The sequence below is a fragment of the Bidens hawaiensis genome, unplaced genomic scaffold (assembly GCF_021521415.1).
Source record: "Bidens hawaiensis isolate Kalapana, Puna unplaced genomic scaffold, B.hawaiensis_p1.1 tig00031130_1, whole genome shotgun sequence".
NCBI lineage: Eukaryota > Viridiplantae > Streptophyta > Magnoliopsida > Asterales > Asteraceae > Bidens > Bidens hawaiensis.
Genome location: NW_027495224.1, coordinates 74,429 through 85,685, shown reverse-complemented (window position 1 = coordinate 85,685; position 11,257 = coordinate 74,429). Strand labels below are relative to the sequence as shown.

The 11,257-nt window shown below is 37.8% G+C and overlaps 1 protein-coding gene across 1 annotated transcript; it reads right to left on the bottom strand.

Moving 5' to 3' along the window:
- Positions 1-7,689: 7,689 nt before the first annotated feature.
- Positions 7,690-10,314, bottom strand: LOC143581650 (protein root UVB sensitive 2, chloroplastic-like). The gene is made up of 9 exons (XM_077064390.1): positions 10,175-10,314; positions 9,995-10,079; positions 9,840-9,899; positions 9,669-9,762; positions 9,489-9,586; positions 9,180-9,359; positions 8,948-9,070; positions 7,796-8,176; positions 7,690-7,701 (listed from the first exon to the last, which is right to left on the bottom strand). The coding sequence occupies exons 1-9, from the start codon at positions 10,222-10,224 to the stop codon at positions 7,690-7,692; spliced, it is 1,083 nt and encodes a 360-aa protein (XP_076920505.1). The 5' UTR covers positions 10,225-10,314.
- Positions 10,315-11,257: the final 943 nt, after the last annotated feature.

The following is an 11,257-nucleotide window of genomic DNA, read 5'->3' as shown; positions in this document are numbered from 1 at the left end:
ACTTAGATGGACATCACATGGGAGATTGTGATGCCTCCTATCTATTCTCAAAGCGTATTTGGCTTTCCCCACGTCACCCCGAGTTGACTTCGACCCGTAGTGTCTGATTAATCAATGAGCACACGTCTATCATCGTATTCTTCTTCCATTTCTATCTTATACTTTAGAAAATATTATTTCTTGCCTCTTTCTTGATATTTGTAACGAGACTAGCTTCAAAGGCTCAGCTATAATAATTATAGTGATTTCTTTTTTTTTAATAGAGCCATTAATACAGCTTCAAATTGAAAACAACTGCAAGTCCCAAATCTGGATCACTGCAGGTACTTAACACTATCTTCGCGGGAATCAGAACACTCACGGGCTCGTGTATGACTGGGTAATCACTTTTCTGCCTATCATTCGGAAAGATGTATATGGAGACATGCACAACTCAGAATGATTCTCCACATTAAATCGAGAAGATTTAGTTTGTATCACTTCTACTACTACGCACCATAGAAAGCTACCATTTCATACAATGGCTGTTCTAGAGTCTTTTAGGCCTAATTACTTCACCAGTTAAGCACACAAAATCAGTTTATCTATCACTTTTCAAGGTTTGATCAATTTTCATTTTAACACCGTATTGAAACTTCTTACGAAGTTATAGACTTGAAAAATTATATCATCTCCCTAAAAACAGAATTTTAAATTCTAGCGCCCCGATCAAGTCAAAGTCTTTAGGTAAACGGCTATTCTGAAGATCCAAAGGATCAGCCGGACCGACCACATACAAGTATGTGTCCTTCTAACTAAGTATGAACGACTAATTTTAAGCGAAAGAATAAAACCAATCATAAACCGCCCCGGTCACTTTCAGTCATCTGGTTAATGGCTATCCTTATAATCCACACGTAGAAGTAAGGACCAAACATATCCTTGGATATGTCCTTCAAACTTGAGCAACCGACATAATTTTAAGCGATAATGATGTTTTTTTAATAATAATAAAAATAGAGAAAGCACGGTTACTCGGGATTGATCATCCCATTAAGCTCAACAAGATTTTGAAAACGGGATCGGTCAAACGCTTTAGTAAAAAGATCGGCAAAATTATCCAGTGAATCAACCTTTTCAAGCACAATTAATTTCTTCTCAGCACAATCCCGTATAAAATGATGACGAATGTCAATATGTTTAGTTTTACTGTGTTTAACGGGATTGTTAGTTACTGAGATAGTAGCAGTGTTATCAATGCAAATAGGAGTTTGAGTGAAATTCAGACCATAATCGCGCATTTGTTGTTGTATCCATAGAACCTGGGAGCAGCAGTTTGATGCTGCCATGTACTCTGCTTCGCAGGTGGAAATGGCTACTGAGGTCTGCTTCTTGCACTGCCACGACACCAATCTTCCTCCGAGAAACTGACATCCACCGGTTGTTGACTTCCTATTCTGATTGCAACCTCCATAGTCAGAGTCAGTGTAAGCTACCAAATCCAGTTCTCCCCCTTTCGTGTACCATAGTCCCAACTTAGGTTTTCCTTTGAGATACCGTAAGATTCTCTTCACTCCCTTCATGTGGGATTCCTTCGGGTTAGCCTGAAAACGAGCACAAAGACAAACTGCAAACATAATGTCAGGTCTAGAAGCGGTTAGATACATTAAGGAACCTATGATTGCCCGATATTGTGTGGGATCCACATCATCATCACCATCGGAATCAGCACCCAGTTTGTGATTGACGCAGATTGGAGTGTCAAATGGAGTGCTATCATCCATCTTGAAGCGTTTGAGCACATCGTGGACATACTTCGTTTGATGAATAAACATACCATCTTTCTTCTGATCTACCTGCAAGCCCAAAAAGAAAGTTATTTCGCCCATTACGCTCATCTCAAATCTCTTTTTCATGACTGTTTCGAATTCCTGATACATAGAAACTCTGGAGGCAGCAAAAATGATGTCGTCCACATAAACCTGAACGAGTAGAAAATCTCCCCATTTTCTCTTGACAAACAATGTACTATCAATCTTTCCTCTCTCGAACCCATTCTCTAGCAAGTAATCTGACAGTGTTGCGTACCAGGCACGAGGTGCCTGATGTAACCCATATAGTGTTTTGCTCAGTTTGTACACATGATCAGGAAAATCTGGGTCAGGGAAACCCGGAGGTTGTTCAACATACACCACCTCATCGACTTTACCATTAAGAAAGGCACTTTTCACATCTAACTGGAACATTTTCATCTCTTTGTGTGCAGCAAATGCCAGAAATAATCGAATTGCTTCCAATCTCGCCACAGGAGCAAATACTTCGTTGTAATCGATTCCTTCTTGCTGATTAAACCCTTTTACTACCAATCTTGCCTTGTTGCGTATGATTATTCCCTTCTCATCTCTCTTACATTTAAAAACCCATTTTGTACCGATAGCGTTCATTTCTTGCGGTTTTTTAACTAATTGCCATACTTCCATCTTCTCAAACTGTGCCAGTTCTTCCTGCATGGCTTCAACCAACGAGCTATCCTTCAGTGCCATTTGATAATTCTTTGGTTCAATCTGGCTGATGAAGCAGGTGTACAAGCATTCATTTATAATACCCGTATCTTTAATGCTTGCATAAACACATGTGTGTTCATCCAAACTTCTTCTAGTACGTACACCATCAGAAGAATTACCGATCACATTTTCCGAAGGATGATTCTTGTGAATTTTGGTGGACTGGACCGGACTGACTTCCAGATTATTCTCAAGATTTGTGGCAAGTTCATCAGTGTGAGACTGAGGTTGAGTGTGAAATGGATTATAGAATTCATCTTCCTTCGACACAGCAGGAGTTTCGACTGCATTTGACGAAGTTGGTTGATTTTCATCATATTGTTGACGTTGCATAATGGTCTCCTCCTCGTCATACAGTATTTGTGAGGCCATTTTCTTATCAGTGTCTGCAAAATCCAAGTAAGGCACATTAAAAGATTTGAATAGCTTATCATAGTCGAAAGCCTCTGCCGGTCCCATGCTAGGCCTTGGTGATTTGTAACTAATAATGTCAGTGTTACAGATCACCTCAACCTTGCTGTTCGATAGATTAAAGACTCTTCTGTTGGGTGTCCCAACAACATAGCCAACTAAAATACCTTCGTCAGCTTTCTCACCAAATTTAGAGTTAGTCTTTAATATTGAACATGGTGACCCAAAAGGTTCAAAACCTTTCAAGTTTGGCTTTTGACCATGCATAAGTTCATAACATATTTTATTTAATCTTTTAACAGTTAAAACACGATTAAGGATGTAACAAGCTGTAGCCACAGCCTCAGCCCAGAACACCACGGGAAGTTTAGTATCTGCTAGCATGGTCCTGGCGCCTTCGATTAGAGTTCTATTCTTCCTTTCAGCTACTCCAATTTGTTGTGGAGTATATGGGGGCACTGTACAGATGCTCTATCCCTTTCTGTAGACAAAACATCTCCATCTGATAGTTCTTGAATTATGTCCCATTATCACTCCTGATGTACTTAACCTTCCTCCCAATGATATTTTCCACCTTTGTAATCAAGTTAATTACCAACTGAACTGTCTCATCCTTTGTCTTCAGAAAATATACCCAAGAGTATCGAGAGTAATCATCGGTTACAACCAAACAGTATGAAGTTCCTCCTAGACTCTTTACATTCACAGGACCAAAGAGATCCATGTGAAGTAGGTCTAGGGTGCTGACAATTGAGTTAACCTTCTTGGAGTGATGAGGCTTTTTGTGTTGCTTTCCTTTCTTGCACGACAGGCATTGATTTTCAAAGTTTAAATTCTTCAAGGGAACCCCAAGTACCAGCCCATTCTTGACAATGTAATTCATCTTGCGAAGATGTATATGACCCATTCTTCGATGCCACAAGTCTGACTCAGGCTCAGTTGCCTTTGACAGAAGACATGACTCTTCTGTTGTCATCTCAGTTGACCTCATATCCATTACATACGTGTTCTTTTCTCTTGGAGCTTTCATCACAACCCAGGCCTCTGGTATCTTGAAACCAGGATAAAGAATGAGTGCTTCATCTTTAGTAAAATGCACCGTGTATTCTTTGTCACAAATCTGAGATACACTCAACAAGTTATGCTTCAACTCTTCCACAAAATTCACCTTTTCTCACTTTATTCTTCCATTCGTCACAGTTCCAATACCACTAATTCTTCCTCCACTCTCTCCAGCGAAACTAACCCTTCCTCCTTGAATAGATTTCCAGTCACGTAACAATTTCTTGTTACCAGTCATGTACCGGGAACAGCCATTGTCTACAACCCACATATTGTTTACAAACCTGTTTGACTGTTCCTGCACAATAAAAGAGATAGATTAAAATCTGAGGACCCAAGACCTTCTGGTCTTGGGTTGAGTAAATCCGTTATCCGGCATCCAGTACCTTGATTGCCCAAAGTCAGTTTGAGGATAGTTTCTGTAAGTTCTGAAATGAAAACTTCTAGAGGACTGGCTATGAGGCCATCCAAACTTTCGTGAATTAACTGAATTATAATTGTTGGTTTGGTAGTTTACTAGGAAAAAACGAGACTGATTTCTTTGAAATCTTTGATTAGTCCAATGACTGAAATTTGGTGTGTTCACCTTCTTACCAGTATCATAATTAGTATTCGTTTTATTCTCAGTTTTCGGAGGCCTCATACTTCTAAATTTTCTCTGTTTCAGAGGACAATCAGCAACATGGAGTCCTACTTTATTGCATCTGAAACAACTTCTGTTTTGAACTTTCGTCTCAACAGTTGTTGCAGAAGTCGAGGTCACGTTACTACCCGTTTGTCTAACATATGGTGGGACGAACGGATTTAGGGAAGATTTCTTTTCATCAAGCTTATATTCCTCCCCACGTTTTAGTAACACAACCTTTTCTTCTATCTTATCTGATTCAGAAGGCTTGTCTGAATTTGATGAGACGGAGCTAGAGACAGATCCAGTGACATTAGAAGTTGTCTTACTTGTTTCACTCTCATTAACTTTGGTTTCTTTAGCAGAAACTTTTATTGGAACTGTCTGACTAATTTCAAAATTCTCAGATTGCCGATTACTAGGATTGTAAGTATAGTTATTGTTGTATGGTGGTGGAACTTCTGAGAATCCCAATTCCCCCTTTGATAACCGGGGAACGTTGAACACTTATGATGTGATCCAACATCGCAGAAGAATTTCTAAATTGTTCAATTTTTCTGTTTAGTTCCACCACTTTCACCTGGTAATCAGCTATCTGTTTATCTTTTTCAGCAATTAGTTTGGTCTTTTCTTCTAACACTTCATAACTAAGATCAATCACTTGTATTTTTTCAACTAGAGTGGCTTTAAGACTTCTGATGTCCTTTTCGCTCGCTTTTATTTTTACCGAGTAACTATTCTCTTTAGTTTTAAAATAGTGATGATCTTCTTTTAAGGTTTTAAATTGTGTGTCCAAACTAACAAACTGATCAGTTAATGTTTTCAATTGATCAGACAGATTTTCACATTGTTCACAATGAAGTTCAGAACTTACCTCAGAGAGCTGATCGTTCACTTCTGCCATATATGCTTGATCTTCTCCCGTCTCCCTCTCACTTCCTCCAGTTTCAATGTTTTACCAGATTTGCCTGTTCGAACATCTCCTCAACTTGTATATTCCAGTTGTATCCACCGTTCTGTTGAGATACCATAGCCTTATTTTCACTACCACCCCCATTCTGTTGAGCAGGCCTGTTCTGACTTCGTTCGACTCTTTCATTTGTACATTCCTTAGCAAAGTGACCATTTTGTTGACAGTTATAACAGCGAACCTTTGATTTATCAAACCCTGGTCTTTCTCCAACAAACTTTCTACACGTTTTCTTCATAAATCTTTTTACCCTTCTGACTATCATAGCCATCTGCCACAGCAGATCCATCTCTTCCAGATCATCAGCATCGATCTGATCATAGTCTTCATCAAAAGTTGCAGGGTCGACTATTTTACCTTTGATATAGTTCTCATAAGATGCAATGAAGGATGCATAGAGGGCAAACTGTTGTTCAGCAGATTTCACACTCATAGGCATCTGTGAGTAGTTATTGCTTGGAGCATTATATGAGAAATTTCCAGCTGTAGTTTGAGGCTTTGAGGAATTACTTCCTCCTGCTACGAAACATACGTCACCATCCATATTGAGAATCACATGACCATCTGGAGTGGAGTTTGATTCCCCCTTAGAGTAGTAGGCAGTGGATTCTAATTTTGAACTTGAGCTCGGAGTGACTTTAGCACCATACATTCCCGGATCATGAACCTGATCAGTGTGTGTCTCCTTTCGAGCCATGTTTAGTTCAAAATTTCGTAACTTATTTACCACCGTCTCCAAATCAATCTTATCAAAGTCCTTGTCTTCTCTCATCAGAACAGTGTACATCTCCCATTTTGGTGGAAGAGCATCAAGAAGTTTCTCCACTATCTCTTCTTCTTTATATACAATGGAGTAGTTATTTAGCTCTGTCATCAGATGATAATAACGTGTGATAATGTCATCAAGTGATTCATTTTTCAGGTACTTGAATACGGAGAATTGAGTTTTCAGCAGCTTTGTCTTGGAGGTACGTATTCCAACATTTCCTTCATATCTATTCTCCAGTGCTTCCCATAGCTCTCTAGCAGTTTTGTATTTCTTAAAAGTATGAAGAATCTCTTATGGGAGAGCCATGGTTATAGCTGCATGAACTTTACTTTCTGCCTCATACATCTTCTTTTCATCATCTTCCATCTTACTGTATTTTTTAATCTGTTCACGGCCCTCAAACAAGGACGTTGGAGGAATGTACCCGTCTTGAATGCAAACCCACATCTTCGCGTCTTGATACTTCACATACTGTTCAAACCGATCTTTCCATGCAACGAAATCAGTACCTTTCAGTAATTTAGAAGCTTTAGTTGCTGAACCGGCTTCAACCTCCATCTTTACCAGTTCTGTGATGTTTATCGAAGTCATAGTTGAAAGAAACAAGACTCAACCCTAATGTATAAACTTCTGTGAACAGTGCACAAATAGCGAAATATAACTTCGCTGGCTTCTTAAGTTCGCTAAAGAACTTTGCTAGCCAGACAACTTCGCCTGCTTCTTAAGTTCGCTAGTAACAACTTCGCCCAAAACTATATCTTCGCTTAAACCCTACGTTTTGTGACGGCAAGTTCGCCTGATGAACACTCTAGTTCTGCTGGTTTAATTAGGTTGTTTGCGAGGGACGCGAGGGTGAATTGAATGCGTATTTGAGGAGGGAAGAAGGGCAAGAGACAAAAACGAGGTATATCAACGTAAACTCGTTCCACGAAAAGTCAAACGGAACGATCTTAACACCCGTGTGATAATCCCGAACCACACAATCACGAGCAAAATGCTCTGATACCAATTGTAGGTTCCCAGCCGGATCTACACCGGATTATCTCGTAACACGAGGGTGCGGAATCCCCACGTAATACGATACGAGTGTAAGACAAGTAATACGTTGAATCGGTAAAACAGACACACTGGATAATACTGTAAACTTGATATATTGCTAATCTTCAAAACGTGATACACAAGATCACAAAACAACTCGTTCACCAAAAAAACTAAAACCCCCACATCAAAATGGCCGAAGTTGAGGTATATATAAACCTCGACAACTTCGCCTAACATGCTAGGCGAAGTTGTCATAACTTCGCTACATTCACAAGTTCGCCTAAAACAAATGGCGAACATATAATAACACGTTTAACAAAAGACCAACAGTTTAAGCAATTACAGACACAAATAAGCACGAGATATTGAACTACTGGCATCATGCACCAACAGCCTTTTGCTTGTAGTTCAGGAAGCAATGAAGGCATAACCGCCTTCATCTTATCATATGCGTCTTGTAAACTTTGTTCAAAGAAAGAGTTTTCACTGCTAGCATATGCTGCCACCAGCCACCCTCTTAACGCATCTTCACCACTAGCGTTTTGCTCCAAAACCATATCGGTCCACTTGTTTCCACAACTCAACAGAAATTTCTCGTTTGGAAAGATTTCTTTGAGCTCTTTTAGTTTTGAAGGTTTGATTGCTTTATGTAAATCTCGACCGACTTTAACATTTCCAGCATCTTTTATAAGCCGCCCCGGGAACAAAAGATTTTCTTTGTACCTCAGGTCTGCAGGACTTGATACCTTCCCTGTCTAAATCATATACATTTCAACATCAAACACAAAATAACATAAAAAGATTACACCATTTTTCCTCATTGTGGGTCCCATTTCGTTTCTCAAAATGAGTTATGGGACCCACAGTCCCGGATAAATGGGTGACGCTGGTCATGTGTTTGATTTTTTCTTTTCGTATGTGTACAAAGTACAAATGCATGAAGATCGGCCAACACATTTTTTTCTTCTTTTAATATTATTATCACAAAAACTATATTAGCAAAACTATAATGGCATGATGAGTCAGGATGTGCTAAGCATTTTAGTACATCTTTATTAACTTTTGATCAATGTAATTCATTTGACCCATTTGACCAATTATCTATTCAGTCAACCTTTTAGTTTTACCTATTTTAGGTAAATAAGTCAGAAAATGAGACTGTCTGATATCCTAAATTAGAGGCAGGATATCTCATAACAAGTCAAAACAGTTTGGTTGAATTGGACTTAATTATTGAAAATAACTATTGCATTAACAATTATTACAAAAACAATAATATTTGAAACTAAATCTTTGAGAATCACAATTAGGAGGTTATATGCATCATTAAAAATAAACATTAGGTGATTGTCAGCCTGTTTAACATATATTCCCCTATCAAATACTTTTTACTTGACCCGTTTGACATAAAGCATAACCCGTAGACCCGTTCATAAATAAATAGATCAAACTAGCCATCTCTAACCCAAACAAACAATATAAACTATAGAATTATAAAACCTTTTTTTTAGCATTTGTTTACTAACCTTTAGGAACTCTTCCACAATCATTGCAGTTCTCTGTGGATTCAATGTGTTGACCGGCGCAGCTCTCATTTCTTGACTTACACTATAAACATGTATAATAGAAAGCATGGGCCCCACAATTATCTCCACAAATTCAAAACTATCAACCATTTAAAGAACCAAAAGTCAAAAACTAATAATGTTATGAAAGGGGTCAACGGTTGACTGAAAAATGAGACATTTGGGCCCATACCTTCCCTTGCGTAGACGAACAAACCGTAGAGACCAACTGAATCCCGGCACCTAATCCGAGCACATTAAAAACAGTTGAAATCGCCTCTCCTTTGGCAAACAAATCACTAAGATTACCCTCTTTGGCAAATGACGAATATATCGGTAATCTTGTTGCTCGTGCAGCAACTACAGCCATTCCCTATTGAATCACAGTTTTAAAATTAAAAAAAAGAAGAAAAAAAAAATATCCAACTCGTTAACCGGTTTTGACCATTTTAACCCGACCTGCCCCTTTACAGTGGCTAATGTAGAGATTTATTAGCATTACCTTTGCAAAATTCCCGAGACCAGCCGTTTCAAGAAACAATGGTGGGCATAAAGGTGAAAAGATTTCAAGACCGGTTCCCAGGTCGTATAACACATCAGCTACATTTGTATTTTAAAAAATAAAAACTATATTAAAGTTGAATAATTCATAGCTACAAAGAATATAAAGAACGAGACCAACCCAAAATTCTCCAACTTTTGGGCTCAGAATCCATCCGCGCCCCTAAATTGCTGCATATTAGCTTCCCCACGTGCTGCATTCCGTCTTTTAGTACCTGTTTAAATCAACATACTTAGTTAACATTTTATATCACATCACATTTAAAGTTTTAAGTTACTAATTGATTCTCACCCAACTAACTGCAGTTGCTTGTGCAGGGGTCGGTCTCAAGCCTGCAGCATACAACAGTGACTGCAAAGGGGTAAGATTACACATCGTGATAATAACATTACGCTTTGTAAAATTCTAAAAAATAATTATGTAAAAATGAAGTTTAAGAAGAGGACCTGAGTTGATAATACGGATAACGCTGCACTTGAAAAATGTTGTAACGCACGAAATTGTGTGTATCTAAGGTACCCTTCATTGACACTGGAGTAACAAGAAACACATAAAACCATTAAAAATTAATAAAAAATATACTTGTTGAGTTCAATATTATGTGAAATTAAACTTGATGAACTTACCTATACGGAAACCCGGAGGGGAAGAACTGATTAACAAAGGATTCAGCCATTTTGTGGACAATAGGTCTTGAATCATCTAGCACCTTCACCTAATAATAAAAATAAAAGTCCCACAACATTTAATTGTAAGCATTCATCTTTCTAGCATACTCAGGTTATTAACATTAAAAAAATAATAAATAAAACACTGAGCTTTTGATATAATAATAACAAGTAAAGGAAACTTAGGGTTCATAATTTCAAACTAATGAAATCACTTAACATAACTAGATCATCAAAATTACTCCTACCCAAGTAAACAAATTGTATTATTATTATTATTATTATGAGAATTGGAATGTAAAAAGAGTGGATTAAATACTGAGGGAGAAGTGGCCGTCGGGTTGAAAGAAGAAGTGACGGGAAACGGTGTCTGAGGTCTCAGTCCACGATACAGATGATAACGCCGGTGCCTTCTTCTCCTTTAGCGACTTCATTCCGACGGCTAATTCCTTGTTACAGGACGGACAGGTGGGAGGAGAAAACAACGAGACAGTGAAAATGTTTCAAAGGCAAAAAAGTCCAAAAATGTTTCTCTTTACACCAATATAAAATGTAAAACATTTGATCAGGGTTTTTCTAAGATGTCCACTTGTTACATGAGTTGAGGAGAAGAATCTTCTTAGTTGAAAATCTCGTCAAGTAATGATTATTAAATTAAAATAAGCTGGTCAAATAAACGTTAATTTAATTTAACTTATGAACGTTTCGGTTATTTTGCCTTTTGAAAGCTTTGTTGTGAAACAAGTATTTTAATATAAGTTTTATTTTATTTTATAGAAAATTCAATTCACTCCGCTTTATATTTTATAACATATTTTACATTATATGCGTTAGGGTTTGGATCAAATACAAATGAATTTAACATGCTAAACGTGATAATCAAGTACAATAATTATATATACAAGTAGAGTAATTATGTAACTACTTGTATGTATAATTACTCTACTTGATTCTCACGTTTAGCACGTTAATTTCATTTGTGCGTTAACCTTCCTCATAATATATGCATTAAATTTTAATGGCTTTTTTCCTTTTCTTGTT